At 41.7% G+C, this 21,648-nt stretch overlaps 1 protein-coding gene across 3 annotated transcripts in view; it reads right to left on the bottom strand.

Moving 5' to 3' along the window:
* AASDHPPT (aminoadipate-semialdehyde dehydrogenase-phosphopantetheinyl transferase) overlaps nucleotides 1-21,648 on the bottom strand; it is a 536,215-nt gene that overhangs the window by 499,019 nt on the left and 15,548 nt on the right. For 2 of the 3 annotated variants that reach the window (XM_083436654.1, XM_083436656.1), the window contains exons 3-6: nucleotides 20,472-20,593; nucleotides 16,768-16,929; nucleotides 14,819-14,896; nucleotides 10,508-11,477 (exon numbers count right to left, since the gene is read on the bottom strand). In XM_083436654.1, the coding sequence (XP_083292780.1) occupies nucleotides 11,319-11,477; nucleotides 14,819-14,896; nucleotides 16,768-16,929; nucleotides 20,472-20,593 (521 nt within the window). In that variant the 3' untranslated portion in view covers nucleotides 10,508-11,318. Of the gene's footprint in view, nucleotides 1-10,507; nucleotides 11,478-14,818; nucleotides 14,897-16,767; nucleotides 16,930-20,471; nucleotides 20,594-21,648 lie in introns of those variants that run through there. The other variant, XM_083436655.1, reaches the window with a different exon arrangement.

Below are 21,648 nucleotides of genomic sequence, written 5' to 3'. Positions count from 1 at the left end.
ATAAACACTCTTACGTTCAAAAATTTGTATGTCTTCTTATTTACCCTGCGCCTTATTGCGCCCGGATTTCCTTCCATCCCTTCAACAGTTTTCATGTCTCAAATCTTTTCTTACAGTTTCTTATTTACACTCCATCCACATCACAATATTTACATTAATCCTGCTACAGTTTTTAAATTCTTAGAATTACTCCGTATATATTCAACAAATTTTCTCCAATCCTTTTCGAACTTTGCTTCTTTTTGGTTCCGAATCTTATAAGTCAATTCTATGTATTCAAACATTTTTGTCTGCCACTCCATTAAAGTCGGGATTTCTTGGGATTTCCATTTCTGAGCCACTAAGATTCTAGCGGCGGTTGTTGCGTACATGAATAGTTTGTATTCTTCCTTTTTTAATTCATCCCCTGTTACCCCTAGCAAGAATGCTTCTGGTTTCTTTGGGAAAGTGTATTTAAATAGTTTTTTCATTTTGTCCCAATATTTTTTCATTTTTTCACACGTCCACCACATGTGAAAAAATTCACCATCTTTTGTTTTACATTATACATTTTACATTTAAGGGCCATGTGAGCAAGAGTTTCCACCAGGTGAGCATTGCATGGGCAGATACTATCCTTGGGTATTTCAGTCCCTAAAGAGGCTCGCAATATAAATGAAAAACATCTACAATGAATAGGACTAAATTAGATGAAGTGTGATCAGAAACAAAGGCTTATGAGGTAGGAAAGAAATGCCTCAAACAACAGAGGGAAGTTCTAGAAAGAAATATGTCTGTCTTTTCGTCACCTTCTTTCCCCACCCTAAAAAAACCCCAACAAAAAACCTGAAGCCCAAACCTGCACAGACCACCTGATCTCAACCATCAAAGGTAATATGTTACTCTGGCATAAGGTGCTGTCATCTCCTTACAAGTTGATGAACGACTGGTCTGTAGGCCATTTCCATGGAATGAGCAAATGCTTGGCAGCTTCAAAAGGAATTAACTGCAATGTCAGTTTTCATTCACTTGCAGCAGTCTTATATTTTGGCGTTTATTTGAAAAGGAAATTGCTTGATTTCCATGGGAAACTGAGAGCATTTTTATGAGGAGGAATGCAACACGTCCATTTAAAAAAAACAACCGCATGCCCCTCTGCCCTGCAAGAACCCAGGCAGTTCAAAAGCAAGAAGACAAAAAATAAAAACAAAGGCTGTGAGGAGAAAATGAGGGTGTTGCTTCTGCTTATCTTAGCTGCAAAATTCCACTGACCACTCCCCCCCATTAAGGATTCTTTTTCTGTTCTGCTTTTTACAAAGTGACAGTGTATCATCGTGATTAGAGTGTTGAACTAAGACCTAGGAGGCTAGGGTTCAAATTCTCACTCAGCCATTAAGCTCACTGGGTGCCTTTGAACCAGCTTTGTGTGCATAGGATTTGTGCATTTGTAGAGTTTTAACAACCTGCCGTTTACTGGAACAAAGGCAAGTAAGGGGCTTTTTTGAAGCCAACAACTAGTATGAATGTAAAAAAATAAAATAAAAATCTTTGTCCAGTTTTTCCCTGGTGGCAGGCAGAAGAGGAGAGGGCTGTATCTGTTTATTGGGCCTGCCGAGACTGCGAGATCAAGGTGTGCAATATTTTTCGTTATTTTTGTCATTTTGTTATTCCATGCATTTCCATTATTAAAAATCATTATTTTCCTATACGAAAGTAATGTTCAGGAAGAAAACTGATGCATGGACATGTAGCCTTGAACTGTTGTGCTGCTATAGCTGGATTTATTTTCCTTTCTTTGTTTGCAAGCAAATAGTTTCATTTGGAGGTTTCCCCCCCCCCCCCTGTTTTGTTTTGTTTTGCGTGTGGTTTGTCATTACATTTCATTTTACGACGCGAAAATTGTTTCTTACAAGCTGACGATGTTAGAAAGCCAGGAAGTCTTCTACCCTCACAGGCAATTTTTCCCCTATATTGGATTATGCAAATCCTGTTTACAAGTCAGCAAATTCAATTTGGTTGGGTAAATTAGGCATTACTTTTAATCACATTCTACAATTTGTTTTCAACTGCCCTTTTCACACCCATCATTGCGTTGACTTCCTAGAAGTAGCCGTTCGATAGTAGGACAGCAGTTATCTCAGGACAACATAGCTGGCAAGCGTCCATCTTCACAAGATGATTGGCTTGTAGCATTCCTAGCTGAAAGCAAGGATACAGTGTCCTTTCGCAAGACTCAGACTTGCCCAGCATCTAAATCCTCTCTTGAGCTTGCTGGCAATATGGAGAAGCTCAGTTAATTGCCAAGGCATCTAGAGCCAGCTTGGTTAGAAGAGTTCTTTGGAAGGTGTCCAGCTACAACTTGCATTAGCTTCATTTTGACTTTTAATCTGATGGGATGAGTTAGCCATCATCTTTCCTGAATTACGTAGCTCATGAAGAAGCACACTAATTTATGGGTAGGGGTGTTTCTCTGTTTCTCATTTTCCACATCTTAAATTCAGTTCTCCATACTTCTGCAACAGCTTGTCATTTTCTTTATTTTTGTTGAAAAGAACCCTCATGCAAATTCACCAGCACTTCACTGCAAATTCCTCCTGTTAACCACATTTTTGTATATGGATTTGACAGGTGTACACATTTTTGTAAGCAATTTTCCCCAGTATATTTATAATGAAATGATTTTATAATGTTGTATCATTTTACTGTTGTTAGCCCCTCTGAGCCCGGCTTCGGCTGGGGAGGGCGGGATATAAATAAAATATTAGTAGTAGTAGTAGTACAATGAATTTTGGCACATTTTCGTGAATATACTCATTTTTATGGACACTTTCCCCGATATATGCATTTTTGTAAACAATGATTGGTTGGAGAATGGCATTGCAAAATTTAGGTAAGTGTGAGTTTTGAAAGACAGCTGTGTTTCAGTTTGCATATTGTTTCAGAAAATGCAAAATGGAAAGATTCACTTTTAAATGCAAACCGAATCAAATTTCTCCTCCGTCCCTATTTATGGCATCTCATACAATGGGCTCCTCCAGACAGCCCGCTCATTGTGCAGGCTGATTTGCTTCCATAAAAGCTTCCATGGAGGCTAGACTATTTCCAATCTGTATAGAACATTCCTGTCTGTGAATATCCAGCAATGTGCATTCAATACATACTTATGTAGAATGCTTATGTCTTCCCATTCATATTCATTCATTCCACACTTTTCATTTCCCTGTCACTTTCCTGACTGCAAAAACACCTGCTTCTTTTTTAAGGTGGATTTGTTGCAAAGGGCTACAAAGCATTTTATTCCACTTTCATTGTGCAAACCTAGATTTACGGTGTGCGCTTGAATCCATCCTTCAAACTAGTGACAGTCTGGATTAGATTGTTGCAGTGCTCTCTGCATGGAGCCGCTTTTCAACAAAACAAAAGAAAAGAAAAAGAAAAAGAAAAAATTTGATTCTGCAAGTCCTAAGGCAACACACAATACATATCTTCACTGGCCATTCCATGCATTGATGTGACAGAAATGTGCTCAACAAAGGAGCATATTGCAGAACTACATAGTTTTTGTTTCAAAAAACTAACATGGTTCTTCTTCAGATTTCTGGTCTGTTTTCTCAGAGAAAGTCATTTTGCCAGTGGATGAAAATTCAGTTATAAACTTCATTAAAGCTGAGCAAAATTGAGTTGGAGCCTAACCTCCACTCATTTCATCTAATGGCAAAACTTTCATTTATAAGAGACTGATTTTCATAGCTTATCAGAGCTGCTAGCTCATTTCCACTGTGTCATAGATTCTGCAGTAAAAATTGTTTCAGGGTAATATGGAAGAGACTGAGCTTCAGCTGTATATATGGAGTCATCTGCCACTTACAATTATGGGTGAATATGTTCTTTGATATTTTAGAAATTCATTTTTTGGAAACCGATGCTGCATTCATGTGTCTCTCTAAATTTACAAGGTGTTCTTTATTATAATGACTATACCAAAAAGTGATCACTAGTGATTTTTGTTGTTGTTGTTGAGGGGAGGGTTATCTGAGAAATATCATCCGTATATGAATAAACTTTCACTTGGCTCAGAAAATACTTTTCTTTTGCCATAGCCAATTACCATTCCGATAAATGAAAAACAGCTGCAATACTCACTAACTAGTTCTAATAAATGCTGCTCAATGGATTCTTGTCAGGTGAAGCAATAGATCAGGGGTCAACAAACCTTTTCAGCAAGAGACCAGTCCACTGTCCCTCATACCTTGTGGGGGGCTGGACTATATTTTGGGGGGAGGGAAATGAACGAATTCCTATGTCCCACAAATAACCCAGAGATGCATTTTAAATAAAAGCACACATTCTACTCATGTAAAAACACCAGGCAGGCCCCACAAATAACCCAGAGATGCATTTTAAATAAAAGGACATTCTACTCATGGAAAAACATGCTGATTCCCAGACCATCTGCGGGCCAGATTTAGAAGGTGATTGGGCCAGACCCCTGGGTCTTAGTTTGCCTACCCATGCAATAGATGCTGGGTTCACTCAAGGCTAGATGCTAACCTTGGATGTCAGTTCTGCCCAAAGAGCTCAGCCAGGAGAGGCACCATAGCTCAAGCTAAAGGACTGCAGCTTAGTGGTAATGCACATCCTTTGTAAACAGATTGTCCAGGTTCAATTCTGAGTATATCCAGAATTACTTCTTTTTAAAAACAGGTAACAGGTGATGCCTGTTGTCTTTGTCTATGGAATTTTCTTGGCAGGGATACTGGAGTGGCTTGCTGGTTCCTAAGGAAATCAGCCCTGAGTGCTCACTGGAAGGACAGATTGTGAAGCTGAGGCTCTAATACTTTGGCCACCTCACGAGAAGACTTCCTGGAAAAGACCCTGATGCTGGGAAAGATGGAGGGCACAAGGAGAAGGGGACGACAGAGGAGGAGATGGTTGGATAGTGTTCTCGAAGCTACCAGCATGAGTTTGACCAAACTGTGGGAGGCAGTGGAAGACAGGAGTGCCTGGTGTGCTCTGGTCCATGGGGTCACGAAGAGTCGGACATGACTAAACGACTAAACAACAACAACAGGTGATGGGAAAGTCAGGCTCTGTTCTTCTTGCCTTCTTACAACCAGTCGAGTGGGTGGTCCTGGCTTTTAGCTTCCTCTTCTTTACTCTGACTACGCAATCAGAAAAGATGAAGATCAAGTGAAATTTTTACAATCCTTCCTTTTCTTTAATCTGCTCCACATGAATTGTGCTGTTGTGATATTACGTTTCCAAGCGTGGCTGGTATGGTAATTGAAATGACAAAATGTCTGTCAGCAAGTTAATCATGCATAGAAATAAACAGCTAATTTCAGGTAAGCTGAAATTTGTTTTTACCATTAGAATCCATTTAGGAAGCCTGAGAACCCTTATTACCTAAACAGTATTTATAATGTTTATCTAAATGCAAATGAGAATATTAGCAGTTATATTTGTGGTTCTCACTACCATATATTGCATTAAAAGCCAGGAGGCAAATGTTTGCAGATAAATTCTAACCCCTACCCCATCTCCCAGCTCACATTGCAACAAAACTTCCTAAAGACTAATTCCAACATTACTTTGTGGTGGGTGACAACTCACAATAACATCTTTAAAGCTGCTGGGAGGGGTGGGAAAACTTGTTGGGACATCTTTGTTGCTTCTGTCTTATCTGAACTTCATACCCTTATCTGAAATCCTGAATCATGACTTCTGAGCACTGTGTCTGCAGCCCAGCCTGTACCGTTGCTTGCCTGAATAAAGACCTAGTTATTACTCACAAGTAAGTCCTGAATCCACATTTTGTTGTTGTTTAGTTGTTTAGTCATGTCCGACTCTTCGTGACCCCATGGACCAGAGCACGCCAGGCACTCCTGTCTTCCACTGCCTCCCGCAGTTTGGTCAGACTCATGTTTGTAGCTTCAAGAACACTGTCCAACCATCTCGTCTTCTGTCATCCCCTTCTCCTTGTGCCCTCCATCTTTCCCAACATCAGGGTCTTTTCCAGGGAGTCTTCTCTTCTCATGAGGTGGCCAAAGTATTGGAGCCTCAGCTTCACGATCTGTCCTTCCCGTGAGCACTCGGGGCTGATTTCCTTAAGAATGGATACGTTTGATCTTCTTGCAGTCCATGGGACTCTCAAGAGTCTCCTCCAGCACCAGAATTCAAAAGCATCAATTCTTCGGCGATCAGCCTTCTTGATGGTCCAGCTCTCACTTGCATACATCACTACTGGGAAAACCATGGCTTTAACTATACGGACCTTTGTTGGCAAGGTGATGTCTCTACTTTTTAAGATTCTGTCTAGGTTTGCCATCGCCTTTCTCCCAAGGAGCAGGCGTCTTTTAATTTCGTGACTGCTGTCACCATCTGCAGTGATGATGGAGCCCAAAAAAGTAAAATCTCTCACTGTCTGAGAGATGAATCCACATACAGTGCTATTATATTCTATCAAACATAGAAAGCAGCTGCAACAGAACCCCAGGATTCCCCTGCTCAAACTAGTGCTATGGTTCAGTCCCACTAAAAAGTTGAGGAAAGCTAATGAGTTTTCAAATATTCCATAAAGAAATTTTTCCACCTCTTTCCATAGAAGTTCCAATGTTTTTCATCCCTTAGTATTGGGTAATCAATGTGGTGCCATTAAGGGTATGAAGTCAATTAGCGGCATGTGCTAAAAGTCGCTTCCTCAGAGAAGCGTGATGCTTCACTGTGAATAAATGAGGTTCCACTGAATTGTAAAACTGAGAGATCTCGTGAGGGCTGTTGTACCTTTGTGCAGTCTTGAATTTAGAGTTATTGAATCATCCAGCTTGGCTGCTCTAGAGTACAATGCAAGATTTAAAACTTGAGCGCTTTGTGCTTTTAAACGAGTACCTTCATTGTGTGAAGCAGGAGAGGGACTTCTTAAGGATTTTCCAAGAACCATGGCAGCAATAATGAAAACAAAAATAGCTAACTTGAAATCCTGGCAAGACATTCTCATGAAAGCCAGTTTGGTGTGACGGTTAGAGTGTTGGACTAAGACCTAAGAGGCCTGTGTTCAAATCCCCACTCAAGTCATGTCATTGGACCAGCCACCACCTCTCAGCCTAACCTACCTGGTAAGTTCAGTTGGACTTGGTGAACAAATCATCTGTTCTTTATGATCTGTCCAGGGCGCTGAAGCCAAAAAGACCAGACAGTTGCTGCCACATTCAAGCTCAGGCTATTTGCCCATTTAGCCCAGTATTGTCGACTCCAGCCTTCCAAACATGATGCCTCTTCAGATGTTGATGGACCACAACCCCCATCAACCCTAACCATTGACCTTGCTGGCTGTGGCTGATGGGATTTGGGAGTCCAACAACATATAAAGGGCAGCAGATTGGAGAAGGATGGTCTACTTTGTGGCTCTGAAGGGGCTTTCCACTGTTAGTGTAGCCTTATTAGACTTTACCGACTGGTGGGGTCTGCGTTGCTCCCGGGAGGGAGAAAGGAAGTCAAATGACACTGAGGTTGATTCAGAGAGTTTATTCTGCTCTCCGGATAGCAGAAGGCACTTGCGTGGTCAGTTCACAGCAAGTCCAAATAAATGAGAAATTTCATGCAGTATATATATCCTCCAGGCACCCTCTCCCCCCTTCCCCAGGAATCCAGCTACGTCAGCTTATACACACAGGTTGACATCACAGATGTTCCTGCTCCGGTACTTTTAACCATAAAAGGGTGTTCCTCTTCCTGTACTCTTGACCATACAAGGGTATTCCTGTTCCGGCACTCTTATCTTGGGGTAAGGTGGTCACCAACTCTTGGGGATTTGGGGTCAGTTTCAAACTGACTGCACAGAAACCCATTCCTTCATTAGGATTATGATGTTCCGTTCCACCTTAAAACAGATGTGTGGATTGTTGTATGTCACATGTCTGTTTACTTCCAGCACAGCCTGCTGGGAACTTCCATTGTGTACAGCTTTCGCTTATGCTTTTGCTTGAATATGAAGGGGAGCAGACATGTTTTTCCTTTGTCCTAATGCTGAATAAAATGCTTATAAATATGCTTACATATGCCTCTGCCCGCTCTTCCGTTGCAAAGGGTTCTTATCTCTGCTGGCTTGTGTGCTCAGTCTCTAAAGGTTTCTGAGGCTTGAGTCGCAGTTTTGATGTTGTTCCGAGAACTGGAGTTTGCCTAGCTGCCGGCCGGTGGGCTGGAGCCAGCTGGGGGCCTGCCAATTGCCCCCGTCTCCCAGGACGCATCCCAACATCCACATCATGTATCTCTGATCCTTTTAACTGGAGGTGTCAGGTATAGGACCTGGTCAGACTCTTAGTATTTGCTCTAACTGCCAGTAGCAGCTGATGCGGTGGAATGTCGCTAGTTTGACTGTAACTTACCTGGCTCGGGAAAGATCCAGCTATGTGGATGAACCAGTGGGAGTGCTGGATTGGCTCTGCCAGTGTGTCCACTTAGCCTTGACCAGATAAACTACTTTGATGCCAGTGTTTAGGAGGGCAGCTCTACTGCACCAGCCACTGCTGCTTGCTGCATGCACTTCCACCCAACTCGGGCTTGGCCTTGCCAGAACTGGAGACTTCCAGGGTGCCACTTCAAGCCCAGACAAGAGCAGCACTGCCTACAACCTTGAAACAAAACAACTCCAGGGAACCAAATGTTACTGGAGAACATTTTCTCCCCTTGCTTTCATATTTACACCGTATGATTAAAGAATGCATTCTATACAATATGGATAGCTACCTTGAGAGTGCTATTTTCAGTTCACTGAGGCGAAACCTTTGAACAAATGTTGATCGTTGTTAAAATGCACCAGGAAAAATACAGTCCATTATAAGCCGAAATAAGCATGTGAGGCTGCACTTTCTGCTCAAGTACTGCATTGCAGAACTATTTTTTATTTTATGTTTTGTAAACCCAGCTTCTGTCAGGGATTCCAGTGCAGAAAACTCTTGCTATTCACGTATCCAAACTTTGGATATGAATTACTATTCATATATCCGAACTTTGAGCAGAACCTGCCTATTCCATTCATAATTTATGTATCACCACCATTGTTATCTCCTTGTGTTTATTTCAGCTTCTTAGTGCCACTAGAGACCCCTTATTTTCTTGGTGATCAGTAACATTTTTACCGTCACCATGCACTAAGAATGAAGGTTTACTATCTTTTCCCCGCTTGTTTTCTCGTCGGTGTCGTAGCGGCCGTGTAGCAACTGAAGATGCAAGAAAATCTTCTATAGCATCTCACATCCACGAGTCATTATGTGTTAATTCTTAAAGGTACATCATTAATTTCTTTAAACATGAGAATATGGTCTCTTTCATTAACATTTACAGAAATTGTAGCCACCTATGTTAGAATCTATACTGCCTCTCTGTCTAAAAAGGAACATTGGCCAGTGATTGGATTAACTGAATTTATTCTGTTCCATGTTTCCTTCATACAAGAATATGGTATGTAAACTTGTTTAATTAGTATGTTATGTTACTTTGTTTGCATAAGGATTATGTTATATCATGTTTGTTTAATTCAGAGTATGCATGGGTGACGAAGCCCGGTTGGATGAAACAAGGTATTATTCCGGAATCCTTGCCATCCCGTACCTTCAAATTTTCCATCTGATCCGATATCTACATGTGCCATACCTTCACGTTTTCCAGCTGATCCGATATTTACATACAATGAACATTAGAATCCTCAAAGCAGCAATATGTGGACCATTATAAGATAAGAATACCATATTTGTGGTTATTGCCAGTATGCCAGTTTAGGAACCGAATGGACTTTATGTCCTGACCATCCATTGGACTTTAATTTTCTTGATATGTTCTGTTTGCATGATGTGTTGATCTATGGAATTACACATTGTGAGATATTCTATGTTGAATTGTGTTTGAAATAGAAGTTACATAGTCAAAAACGGGCTGTTACGTTGTGTGTGCCGTTACCACGACTCTATTTACGTAACCTAAGGTTTAGTAGTGTTCCACATAAAACCCTGATGTTAGTTTTAGATCATCCACCTATCACTTAGGTGGTCATTCCCTTGCCCTTTAAAAATTTGTAGGGTCTCCACACTGTTGTTGTTCAGTCGTTTAGTCGTGTCCGACTCTTCATGACCCCATGGACCAGAGTACGCCAGGCACTCCTGTCTTCCACTGCCTCCCGCAGTTTGGTCAAACTCATGCTGGTAGCTTCAACAACACTATCCAACCATCTCATCCTCTGTCATCCCCTTCTCCTTGTGCCCTCCATCTTTCCCAACATCAGGGTCTTTTCCAGGGAGTCTTCTCTTCTCATCAGGTGGCCAAAGTATTGGAGCCTCAGCTTCAGGATCTGTCCTTCCAGTGAGCATTCAGGGCTGATTTCCTTCAGAATGGATAGGTTTGATCTTCTTGCAGTCCATGGGACTCTCAAGAGTCTCCTCCAGCACCCTAATTCAAAAGCATCAATTCTTCAGCGATCAGCCTTCTTGATGGTCCAGCTCTCACTTCCATACATCATTACTGGGAAAACCATAGCTTTAACGATTCGGACCTTTGTCCTAGTACCGCTTTATTCCATCGACCAAGGCATCTCTTGCCAAATACTCTACATATGCACATTTTAACTTTGCAGACTTACTCACTGCAAGTACTTTAGGAATCAGAAATGGCAAATGGCTTATCAGGAAAATAAACAATAAAGACCTGGTTCATGTTTTACTGGACAAGTGTGCCCTTCCCTTTGGTGGGATGGTGGCCATGTGCCCTTGTCCTTACCATGACTACACAGGGACTTCTTAGGTACTGTTGAATGGATAATTGTTCTGTTTGTATGATTTGTGTCTTCAAATGGTGGTGTAGTGGAGCTACTGCATTAATCAGGTTATTGCATAAAGAGCCACACACATGAAGTCCTCCTGATAAACATTACACAAGGCACTTGAGGAAAGACAGAAATGCACCAACTCTTCCACTATAGGAAAATACTACATTTAAATCAGGATTGATGTAATATTTTTAAAGTCGGCCAACATCATTCCTTTCTTTCCCTCTCTCGATTATATTTGCAGAAATGAAATACAAAGATTCAGCAGCTGATAATAATATGAACTCAGCCAGAGAACAGAAAACCCAACAGTTTTTCCTCTTCTGAATCCAGTCTGCTTGGAAAAGGTCAATGAAAAATGTAATCATTTGATACGGAACAGCCAAAAAACTAGAACACAAAAGGCAATTTTAGCATTTCCACCACCCAGACCACCAAACATACAAATTAACTACTGGAAAGGAGAACAGTGTGCGGCCTTTGTGAGTGCTTTCAGCTTCTCTCCTTGCAAACGCAGCCTCTCTTATCTTGGATTGGAACCCTGGCGTGTTGGCGATTCCTGCTTAGCACAAAAGCTATCCCAGCAGGCAGGGTCTTCAGGTGCAAGAGGCACAGCAGAGGCAACTAAATCATCAAAAGTCAGTGTTGTAAATGTAGTCTGGGTCGCAGCAGAAGAAAGCACCTGAGAAGAAGAAGAAGGGAGGGGAATTCAATTCACAGAAATGCAGATCAGTATTTCCATGATCGAAGAACAAGGTTGTAATTATTTTTCCCTGTTTGTAACATTAAAACACACACACACACAAACCTATTTTACAGACGGGAGAGGCAGAGAAAGATAGATCTAATTCTAATTTTGAAAGGCAACCCAGTATGTTCACATTTGAGCACAACCCCAAGGTTCTGGAATCTGAAGGACCAGGGTGAAGGGGATCAGACTTTCCCCATTTTGGCCCATTATCATTTCGTCAGTCTGCTTTGCCCCACATTCTTCCCTGCCTGAAACTGCCACATGCAGTTTTCTGTACTTTTCGGTACACAACTGTCCATCACTCCATCTTATATGCTGAAATATGGGAAGCTCCATCAATATTGGCATTCTGCCAGCTCTTGAAGACACACCAGTTTAGACAAGCATTTATTATGTCTGTTTTAACGGATTTAGTTTTTTATATTTTAATTATGGATGTTTTAATGTAGTCTTATTTTTGTAACTGGGTTTATTCTTGTTATTTTGCTATTGGCTTTTATTCAATTGTGAACTGCCTTGGTATTTCTTCTTCAGATGAAAGGCAGTATATTAATTATTTAAATAATAGTATAATAATAATAATAATAATAATAAATGCACCAATGCATATGCATGCTGATTCAGTGAGAGAGAAGAAAACGGAATCCATGCTGTTGTGTGATCACATCAAGAAATGCCCAAAATAACTGAGAACATTCAGTTGTGTGAGGGAGAAAGCATATGGAAACATTTGTGATTCATGGCTCCCTTTAATAGATTTTGTGAAAAGCAGATATTTATACATTAATTGCTACAGTTGATTTGATTTGAAATAATTGTTGATTCTGCTTTTGCTACCCCCCCCCCCCGGGTTCTTTAACTGCTTTAATATTTTCACATTGGCCGACATCCAATGATGCCCACTTGCTTGTGCAACAGAAATCTGTTTTACATAACAGGACTTTTGGTTTCTCTCTTCCTTGTTCCAGTCCCCCATGCACCACCAAAATCTGCTTTGGGTGGTTCCCCAGCCCTCTGGAGCATATTTTGGAGGCACATGGAGGTAGAAGAGGAAAGAAGCACCCCATTACATAAGCAGACGCCCACTCGGGCCACGTTGGATCTCACCTTTTCTAGGTTTCTAACCAAATTCTTCTGAAACTTAGTATAATATTTTTATGGTAAGGGGAAAGGTAAAGAGACCCCTGACCATTAGGTCCAGTCGCGGATGACTCTGGGGTTGCGGCACTCATATCGCTTTATTGGCCGAGGGAGCCGATGTACAGCTTCCGGGTCATGAGGCCAGCATGACTAAGCCACTTCTGGCGAACCAGAGCAGTGCACGGAAACGCCATTTACATTCCCGCCAGAGTGGTACCTATTTATCTACTTGCACTTTGACGTGTTTTCAAACTGCTAGGTTGGCAGGAGCAGGGACCGAGCAATGGGAGCTCACCCCGTTGCAGGGATTCGAACCGCCAACCTTCTGATCAGCAAGTCCTAGGCTCTGTGGTTTGACCCACAGCGCCACCTGCATGCCATGCGTAATAGTCCCATTAAGGTACTATTCATCAAAGTTTGCATTTATCCCAAACTGCACCATAGCCTTTCTAGCAACTTTGCATTTGATTGCTAGTTTTTTTAAAAACCACACAAGTCAGCTGTGGGATATCGATTTTTAAGTCTCCCTTTTCTGTTGTTTTTTATGTGTTTACTATTAACAGCACAATGCAAACACCCTTCACATCAGGCTGGGGCGAGTGGGGTTGGTTGGGAGGAGGTGTCCCTCTGCCCAGACCTGCTGGGTTACGCCACCTCCTGCTAGACATCTGTAGAGTGACACCAGCATCACTTCACCGCAAGATCTGGCGAGCCTCGGGGAGAACAGGATGCTGGGTTAGAAGGGCCATGTCATGAATGAGCCAGCTCCCAGTGATGGTTTGCAGCCAGCTCTCAGGGAAGGTTTGCAGACAATTGAAGAAATCAGCCAGGAACAGAGAGGGTTAACTGCCAGGCAGAATGAGCATCGGCTAGTGCCAACTCCAAAGTGTCAAAGGTCCGTATAGTTAAAGCTATGGTTTTCCCAGTAGTGATGTATGGAAGTGAGAGCTGGACCATCAAGAAGGCTGGTCGCTGAAGAATTGATGCTTTTGAATTATGGTGCTGGAGGAGACTCTTGAGAGTCCCATGGACTGCAAGAAGATCAAACCTCTCCATTCTGAAGGAAATCAACCCTGAGTGCTCACTGGAAAGACAGATCCTGAAGCTGAGGCTCCAATACTTTGGCCACATCAAGAGAAGAGAAGACACAAGGAGAAGGGGACGACAGAGGACGAGATGGTTGGATAGTGTTCTCGAAGCTACCAGCATAAGTTTGACCAAACTGCAGGAGGCAGTGGAAGACAGGAGTGCCTGGCGTGCTCTGGTTCATGGGGTCACGAAGAGTCGGACATAACTAAACAACTAAACAACAACAACAGTGACAACTCCCCCAACTCCTTGGAATGCCAGTTGATAAGGGAATGGCTGAGAGCTGGCAGGAAGCCAGACAATGCTCTTGGGAGGGGCAAACTGGCACGAACGGAGAAGGAAGCAGTTTGTCAGAATGGGAACAGATTGGAGCTGATCCAATCCCTCCTAAGAGTCGGCTAAGGGGAGGGCTGTTAGACCGGAAACAAAGCAAGCAAAGTGAGAAAGTTCAATATCTTCTGTAACCGGAAGTGATCTTCCGAAGGGTCATCTTGATTGATGATGGCGGAGGCTGTGTTAAGCTCTCCGGAGCTATCTGTTGTTTTGACAGTAAAATCATCCTTTTTAATCAACTACGCTTACTGTGTGATCAAGCCAGGGACTGAACCCCTGACAGGCCACTGGGCTGGTCCATAAGGCTCTCATATTATTGTGAAGCTCCCCCTTCCACCCACCAAAATGAAGGGGGGAGGAAATGTTGCCAGCAAGTTCTTTACTAGCAGCAGCCGGCAGAGAGCCCCACCATGGAGTTTTCTGGTGGCAGAGCGGAGCAGGTCCAGGAACTGTTGGACTGAGCAGCAGATTGGGCTAGATGATCTCCAATATCATATCCCAAGTATTCTATTTTATTCTAGGATCTGAATACAGGTGGACGGTATTTTCTACTCTAGGTTTTTATTAACAGCTGCTTGGAATTGTATTCCATCAAGAGTGCCATTGTGTATTGAAAAATTCAACAGCTATTTAGCATAGAGCCATCTCAAGGCAGAAGACAAAACTACTAACAATTCTGCTTGGTACTGAAAATTACCCGAACATCTTACCACAGCAGGCTTCTCTCCAAACACTCCTGGTTTCCCCAGAGCAACTGCAACATGGTGACAATCATCTAGCCGTGTTTCCTAGATGGCAAAAGGGGGGAAAGTGTACCGAATAACTACCAACACCAATAGCAAGCAAACGTAAGAGAGTACAAGTTTAGATAGTACAGACTGGAAAAACTGCCTACATTTTTCCATTGTTGCTACATGTTTCCAGAAGTTCGGTGATGTGACAGCCTAGGTAAATTAACCTGTTGGCCTGTCAACCCTCTTATGTAACACTTCCTGTTCCACGTGTGCAATATTGCAAAGGTGGATCTGCTCTAGAGCAAGTAATATTAGGGAAGGGGTGTGGAACCTCCTGTCTAGGGGCAAAATCCACTCCACCAGGCCACAGAAATGAGGATTTTGGTAGCTGCAAATTTGTCAAGCGGTGGTGAAAAAAGTCACAGCTGTTAATGCATTGTCTTCTACACAACCACAGAAGAGTAGCCTAACCTTTGGTTACCCTTTAACCCTCTTCCACCCCATCATTTGGATTGTATTTCTCCTTATTTTAAAGGAAACAGAAAACAAAGAAAACAGCAAAGGAGCCATTAGTTGTCAGCACATGACCTACTGGGGGGCCCTAACTCATCAGCTGAAGACCAGTGCTTTGACAATTTCTACACTGTTCGCTGTGGGTGGTAAAAAAAGAAGTCTCTTTTTTACCTACTATACTTGATCCCCTCCCCTCCCCCCCAATTTTATACATTATCAAAGCAGAAACTGAGTTCCCTAAAGTGAAGTTAAGAGGTTATTTCTCAGTGACTTAATATTAACATCATTTCCCATTTCGAAAAGCAAACACAGGAGTCTAAATGTTAGTTACTACCACTATTGGCATGAGGTCTCCCCAGACTGCAGGCGTTAAAAGCTTTACGGGTGCTCCAACTGGGTGCATTATAAGGTTGTGCGGCATTGATAGAGGACAAAGCGGGTTTTTTTCCTTCTTCTCTGGAAACACCAGCAAATTTCTTTATGAGAGTTCAACAAAGCAACTGCACAATCGCTCCTGAAAGCCATGGGCAAATTTGGCCATTACAGGGAAAACGTGTCTGTAGTTTTGATTGCTCCTTGAGACACAGCACAAATACCAAGCGGGGGGGGGGGGGAGGAGAGGCTTTGGTGGGTGGAGAGGGTGGCACCAAAAAATGCACACAAAAAATCTTCCTGATGGAGGAATTTCTGCCTCGAGTCCGCCCTCTGCACTTAAAATCAATCAGGCACAACCACTGGTCTCCCCCGGGCCAATGGATTTTCGAGGGGACCCAGAAACACTGTCCACACAACCGACTGTCAGGAGTTCAGCCTACACTCGAGTAGGACTCTGGCAGAGACACATGCCCGACTGGCATGTTCCCTCCCTCCTGGTCGATCGTTCGGGAGCTTCATAAGCTTTCTTCAGCCCGTACATCACAGTGACCGATGCCAACTGACATCGGCACACTTAGGGATCTGCAGAGTCTGCGCAGTTCGCGTGATAGACCTCAGTAACACAGCATTTTGGCTAATCTACTTTATTTACATATAAACACACATGGAGCACTGCAACATGGCTCCCTCTCTCTCTAGCATCAGACAGCAAAGAGAAAAAGAACAAAGGACAATAGTCCCACTTCACGGAACACAGTAACACAAACATCCTGTCTACGTCACTTCCCACTCTGTGGAGTCAAAACATATACAGTCATGTGAAAGACAACAATCCCATGACTGCCGTCACAGATCAGGAATTCCAACACCGACTAGGCAAGCTCCTTTTCTTCTCCTACCCCTGCACCCTCACAAATAGGGATCCCAAGAAAGGAGGCTCACGAGTAGGCAAATTAAGCATTACACCAACATCTTATGGTATTTCAAGACAGTATATAGTATAACTTTAGGGAGAAGTTTGTAGGTTGCAGCCTCACCTCAAAACTCCACTCCTTTTCTTCTTCGCCATCCAAGAGCATAACTGTCTCCTTATACGTTTTTCCCACTTCCAGTTGCAGTGGGGATACATTAAACTCAATCCTCTGAAGGTTAAAACCTATCCCGACACCAATGGCTTTTATAAAGCTCTCTTTTAGCGCCTAAAAGTAAAAAAAAAATCAAAATCAAAATGCAGGTGGTCAACCTGTGTATGGTTAAGAGCAATATCCTAATCACTATATGTAGAGTGGCTTTCTGAATCTTCACCTAATAGGAACCACAAGACTCTATATTGTGTGTCCCCCACTTACATTTAAAATTCTTCCACGCCTATACACGATTAAACCAGGGCCAAATCCCAGGTCTTTTTCTTCTACCTGGTATGTATAGAGAATTTCCATGGTTATATCTTGACAGTACAATTGGCAGGAGCATGGGACAACACAGAAGCCTTCTTGCAGATACCCGAGTTGTCAAAATGCCCACTGCATTAATAAGCACTGGTCACGAAACCTGAAGGTTTTAGCTGATCATTCAATTCATTGATTATCTGTTTATTCTTCCTACAAGTAACTCAAAGTGGCTTATATATGGCTCTTAGGCAGTCTCCCACCATAGCACCTTGCAAAGCATCTTCCTTGTTTAGCTTTAGTGGAATTGTGCCATCAAGCCATTCTCTATGCTTAATGAATGATTTAACTGATCAACTGTTATTCTTATTTATTTATTAACTGCTCTTCACTATAATGGTGCAAGGGCAGGTGTTGCAACATTAAAGCATAACATTAAGAGCTGTTTAAAACAATTTGCAATCATGAAAATAAAGTGGGTTCTAAAAATATTCACTTCTACTGTCAAAAGGAAGGGTAGAGGTGAGGATTCAGCAATAGCCAGAAGCTGTATGACGAAGGTGCCAATCACACCTCTGTAGGGAGCGAGTTCCACAGCTTAGGGGCCACCACAGAGAAGGCCCTCTCCTGGGCCACACCTCTGAGTGCAGAAAAGCTACCAAGAGTGTCACCTCTGCTGATATCAGCATTCAAGAGGGTTTGTAGCGAAGGAGGTGATCGTTCACATATTTCGAGCCAGAGTTGTTTAGGGCTTTAAACACCAATTTAAACCTCAAATTTAATCTGGAGATGAACTGGCAAGCAGTGTGGCTCAGGACCACAATACCTCTCCCCAGTGCTTTTTTTCTGGGGGGACGCAGGGGGACGCATACCCCTAAACATTTTGTGAATCTAATGGGAGAATATTTTTTATTTTTTTTTAGTTTCTTCTCTAGCACAGGGAATCGTCAGTTCCGTTGCTACCCCCGATCGCGGCCTTTTGTCCATTTACTATATTTATTTTCCCCGATTTGAACTATAAAATTTTGATTTTCTCAAGTCAAAATAAGAGGACCCCTAAACATTTTTAAAGAAAAAAAAAGCACTGCATCTCCCCATATAAACTGTCCCAGACTCTGCATTCATAAGTCTGAGGCCCTTCTTCATGTGCCTCCTTCATGAGAGGTCTGGAGGGTGGCAACACGAGAACAGGCCTTTTCTGCAGTGACTTGTTTGTGGAATGCTCTCCTCAGGGAGGTTCGCCGGGTGCCTTGGTTATATATATATATATATATATATATATATATATATATATATGTAAAGGTAAAGGGACCCCTGACCAATAGGTCCAGTCACGGATGACTCTGGGGTTGCAGTGCTCATCTCGCTTTACTGGCCGAGGGAGCCGATGTACAGCTTCCGGGTCATGTGGCCAGCATGACTAAGCCACTTCTGGCGAACCAGAGCAGTGCACGGAAACGCCGTTTACCTTCCCGCCAGAGTGGTACCTATTTATCTACTTGCACTTTGACGTGTTTTCAAACTGCTAGGTTGGCAGGAGCAGGGACCGAGCAACGGGAGCTCACCCTGTCACAGGGATTCGAACTGCTGACTTTCTGATCGGCAAGTCCTAGGCTCTGTGGTTTAACCCACAGTGCCACCTGCGTCCCATATATATATATATATATATATATATATATATATATATATATATAATATACATGTGTGTGTGTGTGTTAGTCACCAGGTGAAAACGTTCTTCTTCACCCAAACCTGATTAATATTCTGCCTTTTAAATGTGTCAGTGGGAAGGGGTGTGTGTGTGTTATTATTTTGCTGTCTTTTTCTACTTATTTACTTGTTTTCATCCTGTATTTTATTCTGTGAACCGCCCTGAGATTTTATGATGGACAGTGGTATATAAACCCAATAAATAAATAATAATAAGTAATAAATAAAACAGGGGTTATATGACATCGGGATGGAACCCCAGTCAGAAACCTCAATACATGGGCCTTTTTGGGGGACAAGGAAGTGCAAGGTGATTTGGAACAGGGTTGGGGAATCCACCTGCCCATCAATTGTTTGGCAGGGAAGAGATGAGAGGGGAAATGCTTCAATGTTGTACAAAGCAAATATTTGAAGAATTATTCCTGTCTACAGGAAGAAATGGTGGTTCTGTAATAACATTAAGAGAGACTGTATCCATTCATGGTGAAAGTTTGTAAGGGTGAAACAATATTGGAGGATGGTGCTAATAGTTATAAATGAAAAATTTAAGGAGATAATAACTGAATATTTTCTATTATGTGAAACTATGTGAATCCCCCCCCCCCCCGAAGAATTGCAAATTAATCTAGACTCAAGATACTGTATAATTTAACCCTGACAAAGATTATGAATGCTGAAATGTTGAAGAAAAATGTAAGCTGGGTTTGGAAATGAAGTAATTAGAAAAATAGGTGAAGAAATGTCAATTATTACTTTAACAATCACATTAAAGAAGTGGAGGAATACAGAGGAAAGCGGGAAGACTGGAAATTAGCAGAGCAATATATAAGAAAGGAGAAATAACGAAAGATGGAGGGAATTCATATTCTCTTATTTAATATTTAATGTAATAATGAGAATTTTAAAAGAGCAGATTAATGAATTATAAAATATTTAATATTTACTGACAGTTTAATAAGTGGGTATTTGTATGAATGATATTTGTGTCTTCATGTATGATATATATGTGTTATGCCCATTATTGTGAAAAATATTGTATGAAACTAATGTAGTTGATGAAGAAATTTAATAAAGTTAATTACAATTTTTTTAAAAAAAGAAATACATATGAAAACACACATTTTATCACAAAATAGTATTTTAGCTTGGTGAACACATTTCTAAATGTATTTCATCCTAAAACACTACTTTCGATGCACTCTGGTACATTTTTTAAAGTTGAGATCTGTAATTTAAAATTAGGAGGTGTGTGAAATCTGAAAGATAAATGTAATCCATAGATGTGTTTGAAGCAGTGAAAAATATGTCACCCCACTAATTAAATATATTTTAGGAGATGGTACATAAAGACTGATTGTTAACGATAGCAGCAAATATTGAAATAGTATTTAAGATTTGTACTGTGCATTCTATGTTATATATTAACATTATGGCATTTTGTACATTTGATACATTTAAACACAATTGTTTTACAAAACGCAGGCCAAACAAAACCCTCCTCTGATTCTTCTTTGTAGGCTTTCAAAGCAAATATATAAACGATTCAATTAAAGTTATTCAAAACAAAGCCACTCAAATATTTGAAGAGGGGCTGTGTTGACTGGACTACAGATAAACGGTTAAAAATAAAAAGGGCCAGTTACCCAGTGCCTATGAAACATATCCAACTGAAGCCATTCGCTGTTCATGGACTTGATTGCTCTCCACTCTTCCTCTGTAAACTGTCGCTTCATAATTCGAAAGAAGTCCGGAATTGAACCACTCCCTGCAATTAGAAAGCAAAATGACTGGGAGGAAAAAGATTGTTGGGGTCTTTGGGGATTATTCTGAACCAGACCATTGGTTCATTTAGCTCAGTACAGTGGTACCTCGGGTTAAGAACTTAATTTGTTCTGGAGGTCCGTTCTTAACCTGAAACTGTTCTTAACCTGAGGTGCCACTTTAGCTAATGGGGCCTCCCGCTGCCGCCATGCAATTTCTGTTCCTATCCTGAAGCAAAATTCTTAACCCAAGGTACTATTTCTGGGTTAGCGGAGTCTGTAACTAACCCGAGTGTAAGTAACCCGAGGTACCACTGTACTGTTTACACAGAGAGGCAGTAGCTCTCCAGGATTTTGGAAAGGAAGCCTGTCCCAGCCCTGCCTAGAGATATATGGAACAAATTTATATGATATTTGAAAGACAACTGCAAGCAGTTATCATCATTAGCAGGCTTATCTGAAGATTTGTAAGATGAAGTTGCTACCTATTCAGGCTGAGTAATATAATATTTTAGGTAAAGATATAACAAGGATAGGAAACGTAAAGTGAAATGTAAAGATGTAAAGTTTAATTTTGTAAACCATCAGACAGGAGGGAATGAAGTCGTTAGGCTCAGTTGAGCCAAAGAGCTAAAATAAGAGGGTACAATGTTACATAATGTGATAATATGTAAAACCAATAAAAATCATACACACAAACACACACACATACAGTGGTACCTCGGGTTAAGTACTTAATTCGTTCCGGAGGTCTGTTCTTAACCTGAAACTGTTCTTAACCTGAAGCACCACTTTAGCTAACGGGGCCTCCTGCTGCCGCCGTAGCACGATTTCTGTTCTCATCCTGAAGCAAAGTTCTTAACCCGAGGTACTATTTTTGGGTTAGTGGGAGTCTGTAACCTTGAAGCGTCTGTAACCTGAAGCGTCTGTAACCCAAAGTACCACTGTATATATATAAAATAGAGATGGTGGAGATTGAACCTTCTGTGCTCTGTCCCTCTCTGGCAGCTCACTGTGTTTCCACAGAGATTGAGGAGAAAAAGACAATTTAAGCCAACTG

Source organism: Podarcis tiliguerta, assembly GCF_965153285.1.
Source record: "Podarcis tiliguerta genome assembly, chromosome: 4".
Classification (NCBI taxonomy): domain Eukaryota; kingdom Metazoa; phylum Chordata; class Lepidosauria; order Squamata; family Lacertidae; genus Podarcis; species Podarcis tiliguerta.
The sequence above is the reverse complement of the archived record's forward strand: the minus strand, read 5'-3'. Positions and strand labels throughout refer to the sequence as shown.